Source organism: Girardinichthys multiradiatus, chromosome 17, assembly GCF_021462225.1.
Source record: "Girardinichthys multiradiatus isolate DD_20200921_A chromosome 17, DD_fGirMul_XY1, whole genome shotgun sequence".
NCBI classification, from domain to species: Eukaryota; Metazoa; Chordata; class Actinopteri; order Cyprinodontiformes; family Goodeidae; genus Girardinichthys; species Girardinichthys multiradiatus.
The window spans coordinates 2377223-2405102 of NC_061809.1; the positions used below are offsets into that span (position 1 = coordinate 2377223).

The 27880-nt window shown below is 39.3% G+C and overlaps 1 protein-coding gene across 2 annotated transcripts; it reads right to left on the minus strand.

Annotated features, from left to right (window-relative positions):
* Nucleotides 1-27880, minus strand: zgc:165507 (uncharacterized protein LOC561188 homolog). 2 transcript variants are annotated; one of them, XM_047390469.1, is made up of 6 exons: nucleotides 27560-27613; nucleotides 20616-20637; nucleotides 14613-14855; nucleotides 5871-6014; nucleotides 4802-5602; nucleotides 1-4696 (listed from the first exon to the last, which is right to left on the minus strand). In XM_047390469.1, exons 3-6 carry the CDS (start codon nucleotides 14824-14826, stop codon nucleotides 4416-4418), a joined length of 1440 nt encoding a protein of 479 aa, XP_047246425.1. In that variant the 5' UTR covers nucleotides 14827-14855; nucleotides 20616-20637; nucleotides 27560-27613; the 3' UTR covers nucleotides 1-4415. The 2 variants fall into 2 exon arrangements, with proteins under 2 accessions (XP_047246425.1, XP_047246424.1); XM_047390468.1 differs by lacking the exon at nucleotides 20616-20637 and having other exon boundaries at nucleotides 27560-27880.

Here is a 27880-nt window from a genome sequence, read left to right on the forward strand (position 1 = left end):
TTTCATTGGTATTCCTCTTTGTTCTGTTTTAATGGATAACATGTTAAATTGTTACAATAATGGATTACAATCCAGTTTATATCATGGAACAAAAATCTCTGGAATGTACAAAAATGTTATTTCAAATCAAGTTTAAATGGTCTGACACCAGCAGGGGGCAGTGTTATCTGGTAGAGAGTGACCTGCACAGACGGAGTTTTATTCATTGACAATCTTAATGGACACTGAGTTAAAAAAAAAAAAAGAGTAATATTTTTTAAAGGTTGGAATTTAACTGAAAAATGTACATAATTAAATAATTCAAATCAAAAGCTGAAACTTTATTCTATAGATTCATTTAAACAGACTGATTCATAAGTGCAGATTTTAGGTCACAAAAAGTCATTGCTGGCTGTTCATGTGGTAACCAAGAAACAGAAAGTTGAGTTGAAGGAAAAAAGAGAGGTAGAAAAAAGTATTCAACAATCTTGAGAAGCTGTGAAGCAAAGCCCATTCAGGAGTTTGATTGAAATTCACAAGTTCTGGATTGTGTGGCCGTATTGCTTTAGGAGCCACAACACACAGACATATTGTGGATATGGACAACAACTGTCACATTCCATGTGTTAAGCCATTCCTGAACTGGACAATTTCAGAAGCGTATCACCTGGGCTAAGTCAAAAAAGATGAGACTGTTGTTCAGTACTTGGCTGCAGCTCCTTTATGATGAATTACTACTGCTACTATCATTGTGCCGGCATTGTGCATGGAGGTGATCAACTGGAGGCACTGCTGGGGTGTCAAAGAAAAGCCAGGTAGCTTTAATAGTGCTCATCTACATTTTAACATCTAATGTCTCGTCACCCTCTTAGCAAGTTTTTCTACCAGGCTTTTTCATTCCACTCAACCTTAGATTGGCCTTAAGTAATATTCTGATTTTCTGAGAAACTGAATTTTCAGTTTTCAGTAACTGCACACTGTAACAACTAAAATTAACAAAAGACACTTGAAATACATCTGTCTGCATACTATAGATCCACGTATAAGTTTCACTTTTTCAATTTAATTCGTAGAATAAATACACATTTCAACAATATTGTATTTTTTTATATAACTTTGTATAAATAAGACCAAGTCATACTCAGTCAACATAGTGGCTCAAACAATAAATAGGACTGCAGTTGTTCTTAAACCAATAGCCATCACTTCCCTATACAGCAGTGGCTGATTAATCTGATCAGGTCAGTTCAGATTAATCTGAGCGTTATCTCGACTCTTGCGCAAAGACAGAATGTGGTTCAAAGTGTGCAACACAGATGGACATGTTTTTTCATGATTCGCGGTACACCTGTTACTGCTGAAAGCAAGGGAAAGACAAAGACAATGGCGTTTTTTCCCCCGTTTGTTCATAATCTCTTTCGTAAACTCAATTTGAAATTAAAATGTGTTTGGCTTTTTATTCTGAATGTGATATTTTTGGTCATTCTTGCATGAATAGTGCCCCAGGCGGATCCGAATACAACCCATTAGCCACCCCACCGTCCAAAAATTCACAACATTTTCTATATATAGAGTAAACATTTTGTTGTAATTTTTCAAATGAATATAATGACCTTCAGATTTATTGATTTTAAGTATTTTAGACTTTGGGTTAGAGAGGATCAAATGCTGTCCAGCTTCCTTAAAAACACAGAAACACACTTTTAGGTTTGTGCCAAATTAAAAGCTATGAATCAGAGATAAATATATAATTACTTGCCACCTGTGGTTTATTGTCATACTCACAATGCTTACACTGTGCACAACACAAGAGGGTGTCTATTACCCCATGACTGAACATGCAGCTAAGCAATAGAAAATGTGTGGGTTAAACTGCCAGTGACTTTCTTTTCCCACGTGCTTGTGCCCCCCTTTACAGGAGGACACCCTAGGCAGTGACCCATATTGAAATGGGCACTTTGACAATTTTTTGAAAAGAAAGGTAAAACATGCTGTATATTTGAGCGCACACCATACAGTATATGTGGATGGATTAGCATTTCTAGTTAGTAGAATAATCCTTCGTATATTTAACATCCTGGAATGGATATGGTTAGTTAGTTGATTGATGGAAACAACAAGACACAGAAAACAATCACTTAAAGATTTCACATTCTAATGCAGATATGTGAGGAGACAAATGGAACAGATTATTTTATGTGAATTTTTACTTTATCACAGCAGAAAAAGTCTCACGTTTAACAGACTTTATCCTTTTTATATTGTTCTATCAAGTATTAACTGTATAACTACCCTGCAATCATTACACTGCATTTAGATTTAAGGCGATGTATCACAAACTGGACTGCGACTAGATACACATTTCCCTGTATATTAATATCTGAGAGAGTGTATTGTTCATGGGCTCTGTAGATGGGTTTGGTCATTAATACCTTATTAAGGCCCACAGAGGAAATTACATTCAACAGTAATTAAATTAAGTTTTAGAACAATGTCAGGGGTCAAGTGTGGTAATTTGACATTTAGTACAGCATACCTGATATGATTGTGGGACTATTGTACCCAAGACATTTAATGCAGCATTTTTTATGATTTGATCAAAAGTTTGCACAGGTTCTTACAACACAGCTTTACGGTGCTCAGGCGGGCAGCAATATATATGGATACCAGCATCACCAGCTGTGACCACATCTGTTCTGTATTTATAGAAGTTGGGCATAATAAAAAGAGCTTCCTAACTCTTTTAACAAAGCTTGACTATAATAATCCAGGAACCCAGTCAGATTAAGCTTTATTCTGTTAGTTTTCATTACTATTGGTAATTCCACTTGCAAAATATTGTGAAACAAAACTTTATCTAGACCACTAGTTTTAACAAATTCTGAAATATCCATGCCAGGCCAGTAGGTGACAATACTGTCCACAATACTGTCCACATTTACAACATCAAAAAAGAAAAGGCTGCTGCAGCTACTTTTATCTCTGACCATTTCTTCCTCTATGTTTTTCACACATTTAGCATTTAATGGCGACCGTAACAAGAAAGGTTTAGAAAACCTAAAACGACGTTTTGTTGCTACAATATTATCGTTCCTTCAAATCATCTTTGCGTAGTGTCACCATAACTTATTTTCACGCATGATGCATTAGAGTAAGGTTTGTCATGAGACCCGAGTCCCAGACCTCGAGTTTAAGTCAAGGCTCAAGTGTTCAGAGTGCATAATTCAAGTCAAGTCTTTGTTTTCAAGACTAAAGTCTAAGTTAAAAATACAAGTCCCTATCTCTGTCATGTGGAAAGGGCCTAAGTTAGTCATGGTGCAAACACAAAGATGGGAATAGCAAATTCTTGTAGCAGTGATGCAACAAACTACAGTAAATTAGTTCTTCATTGTGTATTTTCAACATCCCTTGTTCTGTAGAAGGTTGCTTTGAGTGCAGAGGTGTTTGACATCTTCATGGACAAGGCAACTGTGTGCCACCAGTTTCATCAAGTGATGTGTGATGTTAGGCTGAGCAATAACGTATAGTGAAAAAAAAAGACATACATTGATCAAGAACTCATCACTGAAACACTCAGAGGTACATCAGAGGTCTTTCAGTGAAAAAAATGGTTTCAGAACATACAGAGACTCAGTAATTTTCCATAACCAGGCCTCTGCTTGATTTACTCAATTAGAACATTTGGATAACATTTTCTGATGTGTGTTCAAACAGTAGAAAGTATCGTACTCGTATTTTCTTCATATTGAAAACCAGATGAAACCTGAATGACCGATTAACATATGTAGCTTTGGATCTTTGGAAGTTGGAATATGAAGTAAAATTAAGTCTGAAATCCAACAGCAGATTATGTTGTTTTTTGGTTTTTTTTTCAAAATGATTCAAAGTGAATTCAAATATATTCACTCAGTTGGAGTGCAAACTTGGATATGATCTCTGACTCCCAAACATTCTCAAAATACGTTTTTATAGTAAGCTGCTCAATTTAATAAGACGGAGATATTTTCTATATCGCTGCACACTGAAACAGACATATTTGTTTATGTGAATAAAAAAAACAATCAAGTAGAGGTACCTTTTTAGGTACATAAAAGCAGCAGCATGCCTACAGTGTCCCCAAGAGATCCTGCTTATTTAAAATGATTGTGGCAGGGACGTTTTAGACTATTAGCTTTTCACGTGGACCGTTCTTGTTAATATTTCAGTTGTAGTTACAGCTAATACTCTCCAACAAACAGATACTATACCTCACCTTTCCTACAACGCAACAGTTGCTTTGGCAGTTATTTAGGAGTAGTACCGAGGAGCGCCTGAACCAGAGTGTGGTTGAACAGTGAGAGGCGCCTCTTAGCTTGGAGCCCAGTTTGATGAATACTTGATGGTGTTGAACGGCTGCAGCTGGGGTGAAAGGTGAACTGTTGGCAGTGCAGAACATTTTAAATGTTGGTCTCTCTCTGCATGGGCTCTCCGTCTTTTTGGTTTTCGTTGATCAGTTCCTCAAAGGCTTGACCTACACCATCAGCCTCCTTCTCATCCTGAACTCGATCAGGATCTTCGGTCTCAGTCCGTTTGTACATCTCTGCCTGCTTGCGCTCACGTTCCAAGAGTCTGTAGTTAATGAAGTTTCCAATAAAAAGCCAAATACCCGCCAGGATGACAACACCACCACAGCAGAAGTACATGTACTTGTAATTTTTAGTGATGTCTACCAGTTTCCCTGAAAGACAAGATGGGGAAGTAGCTAAACATTATGCAAGTCAGGTCATCATGTTAATAATACACTTTAAACAAGAAAAAAGTTTTCAAAAACAGAAAACAATACCTGCTAATGGTGGACCAATGAGGACAGGGCAGCACTCTACAATTGTAGTGAGGCCCACAGCACTGGAGAACCTTGGAGCTCCAACCAGGTCCATCAATGTCTCAAACAATACTGAGCTCACCATGCCAAAAGCAAAGCCAAAGAATACTGAATACACTACCAAGCCAGTGTAGCTTTCCACTAGTGGACAAAGTATATGGCACACTCCATTGTACAGGACAGCAAAGCTGAAAAAGTACTGGATCTTGGGGCGGACCCAGCGAGAGTTTGCCAGAAGACCCATGGAGGGCCTGGCAAACATATCAACAAAAGCCAAGATTGAGAGCAGGAAGGCAGCGGAATATTCATCCACACCCATGTCTTTGGCATAGGCGGCGAGGAAGACAATGGGTGCAAAGAAACCCAGGAACATTATGACATTGCCTGATAGGTAAATAAGGAAGCCACGATGTTTGAACAGTGTTAGGTCCAAGTACTTGTTGACTATCTGCCAGAGGCTTCGCTTTTCAGTTGTAGTGGTGATGGCAGCTAGCGCTTCATCCTTCTTGGCCTTGCTGGGTTGTGGTCCAAGCGGCCTCATGAGGGAACCAGCCACACAGCAGTTCAGCAGCAGCCCACCCAGGATCAGGAAGCTGCCTCTCCATCCAAACTGATTAAAGAGGTATTGGTTGAGAGGTGCCAGAGTGCTGAGGAAGACTGGGCTGCCTGCCATCGCTAACCCATTAGCAATGGGGCGCTTCTTAAAGAAATATTTGCCTATCATCGTCAATGCTGGCTGCAGGTTGAAGGCCAGTCCAAGACCTGTGGCGTTGGAAACAAAAAAGTGATGTCATAACACTAGCTCAAACTCCATGTTGTTTTACTGTCTTAATATTATGTCCATGAATATTTTCAGCTTTGTTAAAGGAACCTAAAAAAAAAACAGTCTAGTACAGTGATACAAAGTTGGATGACGAAACATTTAATCTAAAAATTAAATACATGTACAATGAATGAACAAATTATACAATGCAAACATAGTAGACTAATCCCAACATCTCAACGTACTTCCTGAATTGGATAGACTTACCTCCGATGACTCCGATGCAGATGTAAAGCTGCATCACGTTGGTGCAGAAGGATGCTGAGATCATGCCAAGGGCACACAAGCAGCCCCCCATCATGACAATGGGTCTGCAGCCATATGTGTTGACCAGTATGCTGCTGATGGGACCTGCAGCGAATAGACAGAAAACAAATTTTGCATATTTAATGTCTACAGTAATAAATTGAATGCAGGATTTAATCTATTTAATCTGGACTGTGCTGAAGACCAGAAACAACAAGCAGGAATTGGGCCACTTTATTCTTCAGTAGAATATTTCTTCCAGTACATATCAGGTTAGTTTAAGCTAAATGGCAGTGTAATTTAATAAAAAAAATAAGACTTGCATTTGGGACACATAATTTGTATGTAAAAAATAGCTATTTAGAGCCTGACATGCCTGGGACTTTAAGGTTTTCTCACAGTACAACCAAAAACTTTAACATACTGAGATTTGACAAGGTAGTGCTTATTTGTGAAATAGAAGGAAAATGATACAGGATTTCCAAACATCTGAAAAGTTTAATGTGGATTTGTATTCAGCACCCCTTAGTCTTTTACTGTTTAGAAGCACTCTGCGCTCCACTTACAGCAGCAAGCCTATAAGGGAATGTATTGTCCCATCAGCTTTGAACATCTAGAGTCAGAGTTTTGGCCATTCTCCTTAATAAAGAAAACACTGAAGCTCTGTCATATTGGATGGAGAGCATCTCTGATCATCAATTTTAAGTACCGTTACAGATTGTCAGGTACAGATTTAGGGATAGACTTTTACTAGGACATTCTAACACATTAATATGATTTGATTAAAACCATTTCATTGTAGCTCTCGTTATATGTTTAGGGTTGCTGTCTTGCTGGAAGGTGAACGTCCACCCAAGTCTCAAATCTTTTGCAGCCTCTATCAGGATTTCTTTAAGACTGGCTTGTATCTTCCAAACAACTCTGACTAGCTTCATATTCCTTCCTTACAAATCCCCACAGCATGATGCTGCCACTACCACATTTAAAGCTGCGGATGTTGTCTTTTGCGTGATGTGCAGTGCTCGTCTTCAGCCATATATAGTGTTTTGCATGAAGGCCAAACACTTCTTCCAAAGGTTTGCTGTGTCCCCTACATGTCTTTGGTCAAACTGGAAAAAAAAAATTAATTCCTGTGGCTTACTTCTTGACAGATTTGTGGTGTGGGTGAAAAATAGCTGTCCTGTATTAAGATTCTCCCCTATTGGAGCATATTTGGCCACTAAGGGGCAAAATTACATACTGTAACTAGGTATGTCAATCCTAGTGCTTTAATGATTAAAATTCAACATCTAATTTTATTCTGATTTGTTTTGTGTCATTACACAAGTAAAATTAAGCCCTTTTTAAAGTTTCGCAAATTCACAGCCATCTCTCAGTGGTCCAACATCTGCTACCGACGACTCTTTCACAGCATCATCCTGTGATCCTTTCAGTGATGGGCGTCCATGTGTAGCTTCTCCGTAAACACAGAAAATAAAGAACCTATTAACGGCCCAATAAGAGCATCAACCCATCAGAGGTGGGCGCCCATGTGCAGCTTCTTTACAAAACAGAAACTAAAGAAAGAACAAATCATACCAATTCCTTTATTTTTCTCTGCAGAATTACCCCTACATTTGATACAGAACAGGAGCAGTTCCAAAAACTATGCAGTTACTTGCAAAAGTATTCAATGCCCTAAACGTTTCACATCATGAAGACCAAGGAACACAGCAGGCAGGTTAAGGAGAAAGTTGTGGAGACGTTTAAAACAGGTTTAGGTATTAAAACAAGCTTCAAACATTTCACAGAGCTCTGTTCAATCCATCATATGAACATGAAAAGTGTATTGTGGCTCCAAAACTACCAAGAAATTGCCGTCCACCTAAACTGACACAATTGGCAAAGACAGCAGTAATTATTAATTGTCCATTTTGATTGTTTTAATAGGTTTGCAACATTTTGACAGCCTCTGAGCCCTCCTCTGTACCCCAGGTTGGGAATCACTGGTTTAGAAATCATGGATTAGAATTGCCCAGTCAAAGTCCAAACCTAAATTCGTTTGGAAATCTGCCGCCGCACTTGAAAGTTGACATTAACAGACACTCTGTGACCCAATCCGACTGAGCTTGGGCGTGTTCTGCATAGAACACTTCCCAGATATTCATTTGGTAAAAATTCTGAAAAGTATTGCTACCATTTCATTCCACTTCACAATTTTGAACTTCGTCGTGATAGTCTGTATGTACATAAAATCTCTCCAAAATCAAATAAAATTTGTGCTTGTTATAAAATGTGAAAACAATTTAACCGTGTGAAAGGCTTTGTATGCCTGTAATCAGGACATTAAGCATTTCCAACCTATTTCTAAAGTAGATAAGCTTAATTGACTGACTTAGTCTTCCCACTCACTGTCAAAATCTAAATATTGACAAGTTTCCAAAAATTGTTACAAAGAGGGAGACAAATAACAGCTTCCTTGAATAACTTATAATAATAAAGTATATGCAGGTTATAATACCTGTGTCTCCTAAACCTTTGAGTGTATGCAGAGTGAGTTAAACAGGGAGCAAAAAACCTTTTTTTTTGCTCTTTCTTAACCCTAATATTCTTATTATCCTCCGGAGGATGCATCATATTTCCACCAGTGCATTGTAAAAACCACAGACGACGTGGAGTCATCAATTAACTTGCTCTTCATGAATCTTTTCCCGACCTTGAGGAAAACTACCCTCATTACCATCCGCAGCAGTGATCAGTATTCTCAGGAGGGTGGCCTGCACAGTGAGACCTGAAATTGGCCACGATGAGGACCCGGCTGATCACGTTGTTTCTGGCTAAGAGACGACAAGCTTTTTGCAAAGAGAGGGAGACCTTATTACACAGTGGACAAAACCCAGAACTAACTGCAAGCACTTCCATTTGAAAAGGGAGAAACTTCAGGCCTGTTTGTCTTAGTGTAGACTAGCTTTATAGATATTTTATATATCTGTAAAGATATATATATATATATTATATATATATTTTATATTATTAGTAATGAACAGAAACCCTTTAAAGTCCAAACCCCGTAGACCCAGAAGTTTATTAAGCCCTGTGTTTCAATGTGATATCCACATTTTAATGATTATTTGAGGTAATGGTACAGTCTCTGCATTATTACATCCACCTGAACCATTGATACATGTCAGGATGGACCCATGCTTTCATGTTGTGCAAACCAAATTCTGACCCTACCATCTAAATGTTGCAGCTGCTGAGATTCATCGAGCCAGCCAACCTTTTTCCAATGTGTTACTTTTAAATGTAGGTGAGCCTGTACAACTGGAGCCTCAGTTTCCAATTCTTAGCAAAGAAGAATGGCTCCCTGTGTGGCCTTCTGCTCATGTAGCCTATCTGCTTCAATTTTCAATGGTGTTGTGTGCCTAGAGTTGATATTTTGCATACCTTGATTGTAACAAGTGGTTATTTGAGATACCATTGCCTTTCTCTCAGTCATTTTTCGCTGATCTCTGACATCAACATGGCATATTCATTTCAACAACTGTTGCTCAGTGGATGTTGAGAGATGGTTGTGTATGAAAACCCCAGTAAATCAGAAATGTCTAAAAAGTGCAGAGCAGCCAATCTAGCACAAAAAGGCCTGCTATATTTAAATTCACCTAAATCCCCTCGTGGACAATTGTTTCAAGTCTGCCACCAACCCCCACAGCCAAGGTGGTCGAAGTATACCACTAATGCCACTTAATGGATATTCAAAATATACCAAAGACCATATTGGAAGCACTATGCTGCCATCTAATTTAGGCCCATTTCTTCCTAATTTTGCTAATTTGCATACTAATGGCCTACATTTATATGTATTGTATGTGGTATATTCAAATGAGCAACCCCTACTTTATAATCTGACAGCAATAACGTGCAATTATATAATTATATATATTTGTAAATAAATTCTGGCAGTAAGCAGTTAAATCCCCTTCTTCCCCATTCCGATGCTTACTTTGAACCTCATTGAGCCATCTTTACCACATCTAGGTGCCTGAATGTATTAAGTTGCTGCGATGCGATTGGCTGATTTGCTATTTATGTGTCCCCAAGGAACTGAACAGGTGTACCTAATAAATTGGAGGCATGTAAGTGTAAATTTAAAATTTCGTTTTCTGTCAAAAGGAGTTGGAAGATCATGAAATGAAACATATTTTGGGGCTAGTAAAAATCCCATAAAGAAAAATGTTTAAAACCCATATTTAGTTAGATAGGTTGGTTTTCAGCAGCCACTTGTTTTAAATACACTATTTAAAAAAATTTTGGGACTGAAAGTGAATGCAACACAGTATGTGTTCCAACACAATATGGAGCTTAAACAGATCACTGCTATGGATCATTCACTTTGGGGTTAAACCATGCCACAGCGTTTAATTGTTTTTAACTATGCCAAATAGCTGCACGTTTCCTACAGAAGTTTCCAACTGCAAGTTTTATAACCTGTTACCACACCTCATTCCACTGAACTGTTGTCTTGGAGGTCACTCTGTTTGCCAGATCATTTGCATAGCCAGCTGGCAAACTGAGAGACAAATCCTGGAAAGGGATGAGGTTGTCATTCAGCATACATTGCTGAGTGTTTAGAACATGACTAACAGGTTTGCACATAACAAAAAAGGCATACCACGTGGCTGGTGTGACACAAGAAGTAAAAGAAGCCATTACTGAAGACTCTTGCCATTTTAGATATCAAGAATTGGATCGACAGCCCAGAACACTGGGATTACATCTACCAGTTATGTCATCAGATATGCAAACTTCCTAACTGTAGCTACATATGCACTTCCAACTATTTTTACCCTCACTTAGTACCATCAGTTACTATTCAATTCCCCCCCACTTCTACAGGTCCTTCTCAAAATATTAGCATATTGTGATAAAGTTCATTATTTTCCATAATGTAATGATGAAAATTTAACATTCATATATTTTAGATTCATTGCACACTAACTGAAATATTTCAGGTCTTTTATTGTCTTAATACGGATGATTTTGGCATACAGCTCATGAAAACCCAAAATTCCTATCTCACAAAATTAGCATATCATTAAAAGGGTCTCTAAACGAGCTATGAACCTAATCATCTGAATCAACGAGTTAACTCTAAACACCTGTAAAAGATTCCTGAGGCCTTTAAAACTCCCAGCCTGGTTCATCACTCAAAACCCCAATCATGGGTAAGACTGCCGACCTGACTGCTGTCCAGAAGGCCACTATTGACACCCTCAAGCAAGAGGGTAAGACACAGAAAGAAATTTCTGAACAAATAGGCTGTTCCCAGAGTGCTGTATCAAGGCACCTCAGTGGGAAGTCTGTGGGAAGGAAAAAGTGTGGCAGAAAACGCTGCACAACGAGAAGAGGTGACCGACCCTGAGGAAGATTGTGGAGAAGGGCCGATTCCAGACCTTGGGGGACCTGCGGAAGCAGTGGACTGAGTCTGGAGTAGAAACATCCAGAGCCACCGTGCACAGGCGTGTGCAGGAAATGGGCTACAGGTGCCGCATTCCCCAGGTCAAGCCACTTTTGAACCAGAAACAGCGGCAGAAGCGCCTGACCTGGGCTACAGAGAAGCAGCACTGGACTGTTGCTCAGTGGTCCAAAGTACTTTTTTTGGATGAAAGCAAATTCTGCATGTCATTCGGAAATCAAGGTGCCAGAGTCTGGAGGAAGACTGGGGAGAAGGAAATGCCAAAATGCCAGAAGTCCAGTGTCAAGTACCCACAGTCAGTGATGGTCTGGGGTGCCGTGTCAGCTGCTGGTGTTGGTCCACTGTGTTTTATCAAGGGCAGGGTCAATGCAGCTAGCTATCAGGAGATTTTGGAGCACTTCATGCTTCCATCTGCTGAAAAGCTTTATGGAGATGAAGATTTCATTTTTCAGCACGACCTGGCACCTGCTCACAGTGCCAAAACCACTGGTAAATGGTTTACTGACCATGGTATCACTGTGCTCAATTGGCCTGCCAACTCTCCTGACCTGAACCCCATAGAGAATCTGTGGGATATTGTGAAGAGAACGTTGAGAGACTCAAGACCCAACACTCTGGATGAGCTAAAGGCCGCTATCGAAGCATCCTGGGCCTCCATAAGACCTCAGCAGTGCCACAGGCTGATTGCCTCCATGCCACGCCGCATTGAAGCAGTCATTTCTGCCAAAGGATTCCCGACCAAGTATTGAGTGCATAACTGTACATGATTATTTGAAGGTTGACGTTTTTTGTATTAAAAACACTTTTCTTTTATTGGTCGGATGAAATATGCTAATTTTGTGAGATAGGAATTTTGGGTTTTCATGAGCTGTATGCCAAAATCATCTGTATTAAGACAATAAAGGACCTGAAATATTTCAGTTAGTGTGCAATGAATCTAAAATATATGAATGTTAAATTTTCATCATTACATTATGGAAAATAATTAACTTTATCACAATATGCTAATATTTTGAGAAGGACCTGTATTTCATACATTTAAAAAAAAAAACTGTTTTGTACTCAAGTGCAGAGAGAAGGGGAATACATGCAGCCAATGGCCCGGGGCCGGGAATCTAAACGGGGACAAGTGCGTTAAGGACTGTAGCCTCTGCATATGGTGCGCCCACTCTACCACTGAGTGATGTTGTGCCCCACATCCCTGTGGGGAGAACAAATTGGTGCATGGACAGTACGAATTGCGCAGTAGTAGATGGTACCTTGTCATACCTAAAACAGTTGAATATGAAACAACTAAAACAGCAACTGTACAAAATACCAAAGGGGTGAAATAACCAGCATACAAAATTTCAACCAAAAAAACTATTTTTTGCTCTTTTTCTTTAAAAAGAAAGCTAATGCAGAGGCCTCTTTAATTTTATATTTACCTAGAAGGAAGCAAATTAAGAATTGTGATCAGGCAGCTATCAAGGCAGTTTTTTCATGGCCAGTTGATACTTAGGTTTGTATGTTGTAGACAAGGCTACCACCGGGCAGTGGCAATAAGGGAAAGGTCTTTTCAGCCATTTGAAATTACTGCATTATTACTTGTGGGTGTCTGCTGCTGTTGGCTCATTAACCGCTAGCCTCCCAGTAATGACAGAGCTGTGTAAACAGCACACAGAAGCAGCTGGGGGGAATTAGAAAGGTGTTAAACATTCAAAGAGTGATGGAATCATCGGTATAATAGGCAGGTCTAGAGAGCAGGTGTTTAATGAATAGCTGATGAGTGCAATCAATATGAATGATGGAGTAACAAGAGCCACTCACTTAGTACCTGCACATATTGACAGAGTTAACACAAGATAATGACATTCAGTCTTTGGAAAACTAAAAAAGGTGATCTGTGAGAGTTAGGATCTAACCGTTTATCCACACCTATACCCCTACAGCCGTTTGTTAGAGGGAAGCCAATAACGAGCTATATCACAGCTTCTAGCTTTCAGGCTGTTCAGAGGTTAAACTAATGAATACCACCCATGATGAACAATAAGACGGTTCAGAGTGATTCAGAGTGTAGATAGTTAACACCTTTCTCCACCATGTCCACCACAGATTTAGGTTTGCAAATAAAAAAAAAGAAATACCACAAATGTAGTCTGTGTTGAAATGTCCAGGTACTTTCTAGACCCTAGATCAAGATTCACTAAATGTCTCTTTGTTCTACTCTGTCCAACCATACAACTTCATCATGCTAGTTTCTGACCAGCACAGATGGTGCCAGGAGCACAAGCACTGATGGGAGGATTACAGTGTGAACAGATGGCAGCCGTGGCAGGGCCTGGGTGAGGGTTGGACTCCTAAAAACAAAATGGTAAATGCAGCAGGTGATCAGGGCAAAAGGCTGGTGCCAATGACCAGCTGAGGATCAATTCTGACCAGTCAAATGCTTCTAATAGGTCCAGGCAACCATTGTCAGATTGGTTGCCTTACCCAACTCTTTAACAATGGGATTTAGTTTATCCCTTTAATATTTAACTATATTTTCTTTAAAAAAATAAATGTTGTGCAAAACTACCAGCTTCAAGCAGACAATACATAGATAGTAGGTCTGTAACAGATAATGGGTCAGAAACTTCCAAATCCAAGTCATGGCAGTCGCAGATGTCAGAATACCCGGACTGGCAAGCCGCTAGCCACCAACAAAGCTAAAGTCTACCTTCTAGCTTTCTATCAGAAGTTAAGAGCTATTTTACATTTTTTAATGAGTCTTGACTGCATTTGATAATGTTTAGTTAAAAATCTAAAATACATGCATTTATCAAACCTCAATGAGATCATTCTACACTAAAAAGAGATTTTTTTAAAAAAATACAGCTTCTGATTTGAAAATCAAAAACTTAGGATTATTTTCCAAAATATAATAAACAGAAATAAGTGAATAAACAATACTGCTCTCTTTTTTTTTACTTGTCTGGTCTCATGAGGTGGATGCATCTTTACATCAGTAGTAAACACTGTTAGGTTTAACAGATTCTAATTATTACAGATTTTATATATATGGTCAAACATAAAAGAAATCTGTTGGGGGGGCAAATGCTTTTTCACAGACCTGAAGATCTAACTGGCGGAGTCTCCCAAATGTTAAACATAAAGGAAAGATAATGTATAATATATAATGTATGACTATTTTCAATGAGCCATGCACTAGAAAAGATGACAACAGACAACTTATATTTTGTTTTGCTTTCACTTTAAGATCTACTCACCTGCAGCATACATGACTGCAAGCATGATGGAGGAGATCCACGCAACCTGACTATAGGAGGCATCAAAGATGATCTGGATGTCTTTGAAGAACACCGTGATGGCTTTGGGAAAGGCATAGGAGAAGCCGATGGAGATGAAAGATCCCAACACCACAGCCCACCCCCACCCACCGTCCGGTGGGGGCACAGCAGCACCTGTGGTGGGGGGTGGCATCACTGGACCACCTTAACACTGAGTTTTCACTGTAGCGACAGACAAGAAGAGGGAAAGTAAAAACCAATGAGTGGAAAACTTGAGTAGCTGTTGTAATATTTTTAAATCTCGAACTTTTTGCATACATACACCTGTATGCGGAGGCCACAAACTAAAATTTGCACAAACATAGCACATCAATTTTGTTTGGTTTGAAGAGGGGCGGGTCAACTTTACTTAGGTGATGGTAGGTCGACCTGTTGTGCCCAAGATTACCCGTCAACTAAGCTGAGAAAAAGGGATCATCCGAACCACAAGTCCAGGGACCAAGTCCGGCTCATTAAGAGACACAAAGCACCCAACCAACAAGTAAGACCTTATCTAACATTGTTTTCTAGATTCAGAACTGTTCAAGCCTCAAAGGACTCTCTTCATTTGAATTTTGATTTTTCCTCTTCAACAGTTTGCTTAAATGTGAGCCCGGGTATTTAGAACCATGACGTGTGCAACGATCTTTGAGTTTTAGTTTCAGAGAGTAAAACACTGATAGAACATTTCATAATATTACATCTTTATTCAGCTATTAAATTTATTTCCAAATTCCCCTTTGAGTTTAGTATGTTTCTTAACCTTAATAATATATATATATATATATATATATATATATATATATGTTATTACTAATAGGTTAATTACTGATTTCAGAACTGACTGGTTAACATCTAATCTTCAGTGACAATGGAAGTGCAATACTGTGATTCCCAAAATAAATATAATTTCATAAAATATTATATCAATTATTTTCCATAAAATATAGAATTAGATGGCTCCCTTATTAAGTAAAGGGATTTACCATTCAGATTGGTTATTGGTAGACATGAGACAGATCAATTTTATTAATGAGAGTTTAACTCAGCTATTAATGAGATTTTTGATCATTTTCATGCTCCTCCAGTTTTTTGCCAAGGACTTCTCCAATGCCTGCTAGAGCTATCACAGGTTTCTCACCCATAGGCTCAGCCACAAACTCTTTATGCTTTTGGGACATTGAAGACATGTCTGTGTCAGAAATCCAAAGGCTGAGCTGCAACAAAAGCATGACAAAGGAATTCAGGTTGTCTGCCGCATTTTAATTAAAAATCTCGACATCTTTAAAGGTGACCCATTATGCAAAATTGACTTCTTGATCGTTTTTATACTTTTATACTTTGGGTCTTCTTTGGGTCTTCAATGCTTTTACAAACAGTCCAAATGCAAAAAAACAACAACATTAATCTGTTTTTTGGCTATAAATGAATATTTTATTTTTCCTAGAAAACACACGCTTTCAAAAGCTGTGTAATTATGACATCACAATTACACTGGCACCTAGCAACGTTACCTGAGTCCCGTCCCTGACTAGTAACTGAAGTGGAGCTCCACCCACTTGATTTTCAGTAGAGGGTCACGTCTCGCCAGCTGGTTTTACCTTATACGGGCTTTACAATGGCTACCCTCAAAGGCAGATGTTCTGTTGTTGGTTGCAAAGATCCACATCTGTCCATGCACATTCTCCCGCTGTCAGATAACAGAGATTCGTGGCTTCATTTTATTTTTGAGGGCAATGTTCCAGTCACATTGAAGACGGTACTAGTTTTCGTGAATCACTTCACCATGGACTACATTGAGAACTCACATCAGCACACGTCAGGATTTGCCGAAAGAAAATGCAGTCCCTACTGTTCGTGGCAAATCTGCAAGAGAGTTGTGGTTTTGTTTTCACGTACGAAGTGCTGGTTGGCGGTGTGGCCAGATACAGCTAATTTGCATAAAAGTGACAGAGCCCTAAAACAGCTCATTCTGAAAGGAGCTCAGAAAAGGGGGAACTGAGGAGGTGAAATCTCACTACTAGTTAGCTCCAAAAAGACCAAGATTTTGTGTAAAAAATGTAATTAACATGTTTTGTATAATTCATAGACCTATCCCAAAGGTTTAAAAGTATAATAGGTCACCTTTAAAATAATTGAGTCAAAAGAGTGTGTATAGGAATAGACAAGCAATTAATGCCTTAGGCCTTATTTACAGAACACACATCCAAGAAACAAGAAAACTTTGTCCTTAGCGTCATTCAGGTGCAACAGCTTCCAGCAATAAAACTACATTCCCGAGCTCCATGTCCTGGATCAACTCACATTACCTAAGAGACCATGCTAGTCCCGCCCACAGTTCACCTTGAGCCAACACCTCCAACCTCGGGAGGTAACAGAAACATTACTACGTGAGGGGGTCAGGTGACAGAAACGTAATATCAGGTCAAACAGTGTGTTCAGAGTAAACACGTCTTAATTACCAGCACAAAAACACACACACACACATCAGCATCAACTGTCTGTAGTGACAATATACATGAGTCATAACAATCCAGCACATCCATAGAAGCATTTCAAACTGCGTAGAAAATGTAAAATGTTCTGTGCCTTTCTAACTTTATCAGTAAGGAATATACACACTCAATATGGGGTCTGGGCACCTTTGAGCATGAATTACAGCATTAGTTCAGCAGTGCATTGAGATCAGCCTGTTTATCTACTGAGGAATTCAGTCCCCTCAAGACTGAGGGCATCCCTGTTGCTTGCACACCTTTTTCTACCCCACTCTTTCCTTTGACTTAATTTTCCATTAATATGCTTGGATGCAGCACAGTGAAAAGCCAGCTTGTTAAGCAATTAACTTTTGAGGCTTACGCCTCAAAAACCCTAACCCTCCTTGTGTAGTGAAATCAGTAACTGGACAACTGTCAGGTCAGCAGTCTTCTAAATGATTGTGTTGCCCTTGTGTAACACTTCTGAACTAAAAATATATTTTTTTATTAATTTAATATAAACTTCTAATCTTCTGAGAAACAGAATTTGGGGTTTTTATTGTCTGTAAGCCATAATCTTTAAAATTAACAAAAATAATGCCTTGGAATTTGACTGTCCAATCAATCTATACATGAGCATCAACATTTCAATTGAATTATTAAAATAAATTACCATTACGATGATATTTTAATTCATTGGGAAAATTCAAAGTAGTTAAGTGGAGCATTATGAGGACAAAACTATGTACCTTTAGCCAGTTCATTGGCTTTTTAATCATTTAAATTAATTTCTACAGGTTAAGAGGTTAAATAGAAAAGACACAAATCTGTGGCAAAGGAGAAAAACAACAGAACTGTCTTAACTGACTTACCTTTAAAAACTATTTATATCTTGCTGTGTTTTCAGTCATAAAGGAAAACAATTCCAACAAGTTTAATTGCCCAGCCACTTTTTTGTTCCAAAAAACTGGTTAAAAATGTCCAAACTGAACTTTTTAAACAATCGCTGCTATCTCTGGCCGTTAAAATCCTTAAATAAAAGAGTTGAATGCAGTCTTTGACCTCGTATGAGCTGGACTATGGTACAGGATCTACAAACACTTAAAAGCAGCATGCATAACTCAAAACATGAAACCTTTGCAAGTGGGGTGGACTCTTCAGTCCTTAGAGTGATTGTGAATGACTCATGACAATAATGTTGCAGAAATGAGGCTACTCTCCTTCCTTGTCTCGGCTCTAATCTGGTTACGTGGCAATAAAGGGAAGACGCAAGCAAACCAGGTCAGACTATAATGAGAAGCAGGAAGCTGTTACCTGCACGCACACTTTTTGTGCCAGTGATGACTTTGCGAAATGGAATTTTCTTTAGAATTATTAGGGGAGATTTTGACTAAAACAAATCAATCAAAAAATTAGAAATATGCACATTATCCATATAAATTACAATATAATTACTAAATATTCTTATATAAAGTATACTGACACTTATGACCTTATCATTGGTTATTTCTTACATCATGGTCTAGTTTTTGGAATGCATACAGATCTGTTGCATACAGCAACAGATTCATAGAAAGGTGAAACTAGAACATTTTTTTTTTTTCTAAGGCCACCTATATTGATTTGCCATTGAAAAGAAAAGGCAGATATCCAATGATGTGAAAGCGGTATTACTCTTCTTTGAAGTCTATTAGTTTCTAGCTCCTATACTTTGTTCTAACCACCCATCACAGAATCACGACAGTAATACATGAGACAAACAATCACGCACCCACACCTATGAGCAATCAAGAACTGATAATTAACATACAATAAAAGTTCATGAACTGTAACTGGAGATTTTTACAGCTTCAAATAGCTTTTCAGGGTACATGTCTTCATAGCTAAGAAAAAGATTGTGACTTAACTGAGTTTGTGTATGGAAATGTAATTCAAAGTGTCAATCCCCTGTATTTCTCTTTTAATCAAAGTTTTTTTCTACAGTTCCACACGGAGCATCTAATTCATGCTAATCAGATTATCGACAGCAGCTCTCAGCGGAGATGCTGGTTTGGATTGAACGCAATATCAATGTATGCCATTTTCTTGTATTCCATAAGCAGCTTAAGATGATGGATTTGAATATGAAATTCCAAATGGAATGACCATAAATGAGCAGCGGGAAGAGTTTTAAAAAGGAACAGTCCGGGTTTACAGAGCTCACTTATAATGAGCCATTTAAGTACAGAGGAAGTCAAGCAAAGCAAAGTCACTCTTCGGTTATTATGTCAACACTTCCTAATTTTGCTTCCAATTGCTGAAGTTAATGGAGGCCATCTCTGTTGTGTCCTTCACCGAACGGTTCTAATGGGTTCTAATGGATTTCTAGAGTTCCAAAGCAATGGATTAAAACAGCTGAGTTAAACTCAGACACAAATTGAACTGAAAATGTGATCCACATTCACTGGAAAGGATTCTAAAAGTTCAATAAGGCTTGCCTGATATTCTAATATATTTCAAATCTTGTAATACAAGCACCCTGTTAATAAATTAATACAATTCCATCTATCATTCCAGAAAAATGGAGAACAGGAAACAGTCAGGCCCTAAGTCTATATGAATTTTGGTTGTATTTGGAAAACGAGCATGAAAAGGAGCATGATAATAAACTGGTTTACAACAAATACAATGTTTTTACAATAGAATTAGATGGATAGGTTCAATGACAGTCAACAAAATGTAAGGAACATAATACAAAAGTCTGTGTACAAACTTCCATAAAGTTGTAAGTGTAGCAAAGAAAGATAAAGTGTTGGTCACCAAAAATAGATTGGAATGTTGTGTTTGAACCCTAGCAACAACTAAGTAAATGGCATCACATTTTTTGTTTGCTGTTGCTAGCAAAGAAAAAAGTAAACTTTTTCTGTATATAGCTGCATGGTTGTAGGATGGCCTGGAGAAATCAGGCTATTTCTAACAGCACAGCGTATTACAATACCTTTCACAGTGAATAAATTTGCCACTTTTATTTAGTGATGCAAATAAAACCATCAGGTCTTAATATAGCAAGAAGCAGGCCTTAGTGAAAAACCTTGCAATTTCTCTTTCTTCAGTTTTAACACCCTGTCTGCAGTTTCTGTTTGTGAGCCAAATAGTCTAAAAGCTGAGCATAAGTTTGAAGTACTTTGCTGTCCCCTAGTTTTGGTGAAACACAAAGCTTGCATTTATCCCCACTTTGTCTTAGATTTCCTTGCTGCTTCCTGCTCTTTATATGTCCAATATTAGGATGAAGCAGGTCAAAATAGATGGTCCAGTACCACAGAGATCAAAGAGATCAAAATCTACTCCTTGCAAAGAAATCCAATAATTCCCTAAAAGAAACGTGATCAGCTAACATTAGTGAAATAACAATTCAATGGATTATATGCTGACTCCAGTCACAGCACTGTTATATTCATTATTCAATATTCAAATAACCAGAGGTATTTACATTTTGATGACCAGTAGAAAATCTTCTCATTTGCAGAGAGGAGAGAGGAAAAGAGGAAAAACACACAGAGGGTCAAAAACATAAACATAGTTACACACGTCGGTAATTCGGTTTTTTATCCCTGCACAAGTTTTCAAATTAAGCTATGAATCAGTGTGTGTATGAACTGAAGTCCATCTAGTGAGGTCCTTAAAGTTTAATGTAAAACAAGGGCCAAGATCAAGGTCATGGTGTCATATTTTAGGTAAATCTGAGTAAAGGAGGAATAACTAAGCTTGATTATTGGTGAAATCTATCATGAGAGGTTAACAAAAAACAGATTTCAGACATTCATGTTGTGATTGACCTTTCCTATCATTTTGGTAGCTTCTGGGTAAATGAAAAACAACATAGAACACAACAGGCCATTTCAGTAGCATGTGTCACCATACAGTACCATGCAAAAGTATTCCGACCACTTTTCCCTTTTTGTCATGTTACAACTAGTCAGTCATTTCAGTCATTTTCTATACCATAGTGGGTCGTGGGGAAACTGGTGCCTATCTCCAGCAGTCTATGGTCAGGAGGCGGAGTACACCCTGGACAGGTCGCCAGTACATCACAGGGCAACACACAAACAACCATGCACACACTCATTCACACACTTAAGGGCAATTTAGAGAGATCAATTAACCTAACAGGCATGTCTTTGGACTATGGGAGGAAGCCGGAGTACCTGGAGAAAACCCACACATGCACAAGGAGAACATGCAAACTCCATGCAGAAAGACCCCCAGACGGGAATCGGACCCAGGACCTTCTTGCTGCAAGGCAACAGTGTTGTGCAAGCCCCAATGTCACAATGTTTGTTATAACTTTATGTGATGGACCCAGGGTAGTGCATTCAAAATACGTAGTTTTCAAAATTCTTAAACATTAAAATTGGAAAACGTGTGCAGTCCATTTGTACCCCCCTCGCTCTAATCTAATATCCCTAAATTATATCAAATTGCCTTCAAAAGTCTCTTTTATAAGAAATAGAGTGCTGGTAAGTTAATGAGCACCACTCTACCCCTACATTGAAACACAGTGGTGGCAGCATCATGCTGTGGATAGCTCCTCTTCAGTGGAAACTCTCCACAGCAAGGAAGTTGGTCAGAGATGACAAAAAGATAGCTCAGATGACCCCCAAAAGATTTGCAGCCATAATACATACAGGTCCTTCTCAAAATATTAGCATATTGTGATGAAGTTCATTATTTTCCATAATGTAATGATGAAAATTTAACATTCATATATTTTAGATTCATTGCACACTAACTGAAATATTTCAGGTCTTTTATTGTCTTAATACGGATGATTTTGGCATACAGCTGATGAAAACCCAAAATTTCTATCTCACAAAATTAGCATATTTCCTCCGACCAATAAAAGAAAAGTGTTTTTAATACAAAAAACGTCAACCTTCAAATAATCATGTACAGTTATGCACTCAATACGTGGTCAGGAATCCTTTTGCAGAAATGACTGCTTCAATGCGGCGTGGCATGGAGGCAATCAGCCTGTGGCAGTGCTGAGGTCTTATGGAGGCCCAGGATGCTTCGATAGCGGCCTTTAGCTCATCCAGAGTGTTGGGTCTTGAGTCTCTCAACGTTCTCTTCACAATATCCCACAGATTCTCTATGGGGTTCAGGTCAGGAGAGTTAGCAGGCCAATTGAGCACAGTGATACCATGGTCAGTAAACCATTTATCAGTGGTTTTGGCACTGTGAGCAGGTGCCAGGTCGTGCTGAAAAATAAAATCTTCATCTCCATAAAGCTTTTCAGCAGATGGAAGCATGAAGTGCTCCAAAATCTCCTGATAGCTAGCTGCATTGACCCTGCCCTTGATAAAACACAGTGGACCAACACCAGCAGCTGACACGGCACCCCAGACCATCACTGACTGTGGGTACTTGACACTGGACTTCTGGCATTTTGGCATTTCCTTCTCCCCAGTCTTCCTCCAGACTCTGGCACCTTGATTTCCGAATGACATGCAGAATTTGCTTTCATCCAAAAAAAGTACTTTGGACCACTGAGCAACAGTCCAGTGCTGCTTCTCTGTAGCCCAGGTCAGGGGCTTCTTCCGCTGTTTCTGGTTCAAAAGTGGCTTGACCTGGGGAATGCGGCACCTGTAGCCCATTTCCTGCACACGCCTGTGCACGGTGGCTCTGGATGTTTCTACTCCAGACTCAGTCCACTGCTTCCGCAGGTCCCCCAAGGTCTGGAATCGGCCCTTCTCCACAATCTTCCTCAGGGTCCGGTCACCTCTTCTCGTTGTGCAGCGTTTTCTGCCACACTTTTTCCTTCCCACAGACTTCCCACTGAAGTGCCTTGATACAGCACTCTGGGAACAGCCTATTCGTTCAGAAATGTCTTTCTGTGTCTTACCCTCTTGCTTGAGGGTGTCAATAGTGGCCTTCTGGACAGCAGTCAGGTTGGCAGTCTTACCCATGATTGGGGTTTTGAGTGATGAACCAGGCTGGGAGTTTTAAAGGCCTCAGGAATCTTTTGCAGGTGTTTAGAGTTAACTCGTTGATTCAGATGATTAGGTTCATAGCTCGTTTAGAGACCCTTTTAATGATATGCTAATTTTGTGAGATAGGAATTTTGGGTTTTCATGAGCTGTATGCCAAAATCATCCGTATTAAGACAATAAAAGACCTGAAATATTTCAGTTAGTGTGCAATGAATCTAAAATATATGAATGTTAAATTTTCATCATTACATTATGGAAAATAATGAACTTTATCACAATATGCTAATATTTTGAGAAGGACCTGTATGTTTAGAAGTTTCATTTTCCTTTCCCTACTCACAATTATGCGCACGTTTGAGTTGGTCTGTCACGTAAAGTTAGACACGATACACTAAAGGTTGTGTTACTAAACTAAAAACTGAACAGATACAAGGAGTATGAATGCTTTTGTAATGTACTGTACATCACCATTAATATATCCTAAAACCTCATGAACAGTCCAACACACACTAACTGGAAACAGTCCGAAGGATGCCAGGTAAGCTATCTCTTAAACTTTCCTGACAGAGCAAATGTCATATCAAACAAATTCCATTATATCTGATTTTATTACCACAGCATCAGAAAGACTTAACAGAAAACAGCTGTGAGTCATCACAATGAGCTTCACATAGAAGGACGTAAGCACCGTGGTTCCACAGGCTTGCACACTGTTAGAGAAAAACTAGGAACCTTCTCTGCAGCAAAATGCCAAAAAATGTCTTCATATAACCAATAAGAAATCAACAAATTCTGACTTTTAACATTTCATATCTTCCTCTAAAGTTTATCATTTGCTTTAATCCATTTGAACACCATCCTTATAAACAGGCTTCACAAAGAGGTAACCTGACCTCTACAGTCAGCAGGTACCAGCATGACCATCACACCCCCACCCTCTCTAACTGAAATCTCATGCTGGGACTTAAAGTCATGGCAACACAAGATTAGCTCTAAGGTTACCTCAATATAATAGCAGTCATTTTGTTTGACAAAGAGTTCATGATTAACATAATTATGGACTCTCTAAAGGTTGGACTAAAACACACATCATTTACAGTAAACACAATGATTGGTTCATTGCTAATTATCAGATAAAACACAGTTGATCTTGGTTGAAAAGCATAGGAGAATGGGTGCAGAGACAGCAGCTCCTTCTGAGAGCTTCCAACATACTGAACAGTCAGGTGGTCTTTCTGTAAAATACTTTAAGGCAATAATACCCTTTCTGCTAACCATTCAACCTTTTCACTTTGAGGCCCTTGAGATAATTCCTAAACATGAGCCTGGAATCAAAAAAAGCCCACTGGGCTTTTCCATGTGGGCTGCCAACACCTACATTCAGCAGCCAATCCATGGCTTGTTTACTCCCACACCTCTCAGACCACATGGAGAAGGTCAAAGGGTTGCAGTGTTTTTACCTCTCTGTTGTAAGTTACTTAGTAAAAAAATGTATTTATAGAGAACCTTTCGCAATATAAAAACCACAGAGTACTTCACAATAGAATCGTAAAAAAAAAAAACAATACATTAAAACAAGACAGATTCATTAAAATCAGAATTTAAAAGGTTTTCAACTGGCTCTTAAAGGAAACCAGAGTCTACCAATCTCAGGTCCAATGGAAGAGAGTTCCAGAGTTTGGAGGCCACTAAAGGAAAAGCTTTGTTCCCTGTTATTTTGTATGGGGCACTGTCAGCTAGCCCTGACCACAGGACCTCAGGGACCTGCTGGGGATTTATTAATGCAAATGTTCTTGGGTATAACCTGTTGACAAGCCATCAAGAGCTCTTCAAGTCAGGACAAGAATCTTAAAATGCACTCTGAAATAAACTGAAAGCCAATGTAGTTATATTAGCAGCAGGATTTAAAGTGAGAACCTGGGATGATTTTGCCACAAGTCTGGCAGCAGCATATTGAACAACCTGCAACTTTATTATGGAGGTTTTGCTAAAATAATGTCCAAAATGCTTTGCAAAAAGCTAGAAGTGAAAAAAGAAAGCACAAAATGTTAACTATATGTAATTGTGTTCTGAGAGACTTTCTGGTGGTATTGCAGCTAGATGTCATTAAATGTCACTATTCTAATAACTAAGACAGTTGTATCTTGCGCCTAACCACCATCATCAGAGTTGGTATTGTAAATAAAGTCTTCTGAGCACTGCCCAGGAAAGAAGTCTAATTCGAGTGACATAAATATTTTGAACAATGAAGAAGCTTTCTGCATTGTTAAATTTTGGAAAACTGATTTATTTGGATGCATAGAAGATTCATATAGCTGTGTTGTAAATACGAGCTGTAAGGCTTCTGAGCTTGGATACAGGAAGTGGCTGCATTTGGACATCATGGTTTCCAGCACATCCCATAATAAACCTAGACTGTGTTGTTTTTACATTTGACTTTGTGTGCAGATTCAACAGAGCAGATCATATGGTTAACAATGACAAATGGGAGGTGGATCTGACTTGTTTGTCCAGCACATCTCACAGATGGCTGTCTGGATTGAGGTCTGTTGAATAAGTAGGCTAAGACAGCTCCGCAAACCCCTTGTTGTGCTCCTCAAAGCCCCCCAGAAGCAATTTTGCTTTGTGATGTGTATTATGTGTATTATCTGGCTGAACGAGGCCACATCCATCAGGGGATAACTTTCCCACAAAAAGGTGTACAAGGTCTTGCCTAGGTTAGTGGTACCTGTCAAAGTAACATCCGCATGGATGGCAAGACCCATGGCTTCCACAGAGGAGTATCGCCCCCAGCATTACACTGCCTTTGCTGGTTCACCTTCTACCTAAAATGTATCCTGGTACCATATATTCCTCAGGTAAGCGATAGAACCTTCAGACATCCACATGATGTAAAAAAAAACAATTAATCAGAACCAGCCATATTTTCCATTGCTGCATGGTCCAGTTCTGATGTTTCCGTGCTGATGTTGGAACGGGGTCAACACAGCCATCCTGACTCGTTTGTGGCTATACAGACCCATACACAGCAAACTGTGTTGCACTGTGCATTTCTATCAGAACCAGCATTAGCTTCTTCAGCAGTTTGAGTAACAATGTTAGACGGGATCACACTGGGTCAGACTTTGGTCCTCTCGTGCATCTTGCAAGCCTTGTCTATGTTGGTTAGTTCCTTCCCTGGACAACAAAGATACTGATCATTCTAGACCTGTGCACATCCTAGAAAAGCTAGTTTTAGAAATGCTCTGACCCACCCTGGTCAAACTCACTGAAATTATTTTTCTTGCTCCATTTCCTGGTACTGAAAGCACTTTTTGTAAAGTGTGTAGCTAGGAAATGTTTTGTGGTTATAATGTAAGAAAATGTGAACCCCAACAGGTAAATAATATGTATTCTCTGACCCAGAATATGTTGTTGTGGAGCTAACTGAATTATTGCTCCAGCATGCTTTTTTTTTACAAGTTTTTCCTATTTCCCAGAAATAGGATCTGTGCAAACAGGGGAGGGGGAACAATGACCCCAGAAAACTATACAGGTTCCTGAAAAAGGTTCCTTTGGTGGAAATTAACACATCAACTTTGAGGACAAAATGTCCACTTGCTGCCAAATATATCTCACCCACTAAATATTAAAGAGTGTTAAATTGAATAAATAATCAGTATTGACACCTCACCTTTCAGTAGTCTAATTGTATGCCTAAATCTCATCCTAAAGATGCAAGGTAAACGTTCTACTTTCTTAAATATCCTATATTTACGACTTGTGGCCACAATGGCCGCTGTTGAGTAACATTATAAGATTGACGTCATGATGCTCTGTCTACACATATTTTGAAGGAGGTACATTTAAAAACAAATGCTGTTTGGTTCACATCTGCCTTATTAACTCACCTGCAGCCCTAAGTCTAAACGTCAATAACAGGCTTTGTTAATGTGACAATTAAGCTATTTTTACTGTTTAATATCTGACCAGAAGTTCCACATCCTGCAGCAGTAGACAACCTGCTGCATGGAAACAAATACTCATCGAATCCTGTCACCATGGGGTATCTACAGCCAGTTTAGAAACATAAAAATCATTTTCTGACTACAGCAAGCAGTGCTGCAGCTTAATTATATGACGCTCCTGATGTAAGGACAGCGACCGGATGAAGCCAGGCTTATTTCCCATAGGCTGTATGCGCTAAACCGGAGGCTTCAAAATGCAAACATTCACATTTGGTTCAACAGAATGGAACTTAACAGGTGCAATGTCCACCTCTCTTCGCCGGTACCTGAACGCATCATGAAATGAGGCATCCAACAAGGACACGCGACCGGTCTCCGTGTGCAATTACTGTAGCTCTGCCATCAGCACATACCTGCGCACTAAAACAAACCGAAAACGCCGCTAAACTCCCGCATCATCAGCCATCAACACACACATGTTGTACTTCAATTGTTACCTTTCAGATGAAATGTACACGTCTGTGTACACGTTCCGCGATGTCTGCCGGCTCCGTGACCTTGCCGCGGAAAGATGCGTGTGTCCGTGGGAGCGGGTGGATGTGAGTTTGAGTTTCCTGATAGTGGCTGAGCCGCTCGAGCGTAAAAGCGGCGGAGCTGCTGCTGGTGCTTCCGCGATGCGGAGGGCGGCGCTGCGTTGCGCTCAAACGGGCTCTGGTGCAGATCAGGGCGGCTCAGACCGGCTCCATACTGATCCTATTAAATATTCCTCCATCATGCTGCTGAGGATGGCAGAATATAGAGCTGCGATGAGTGCAATT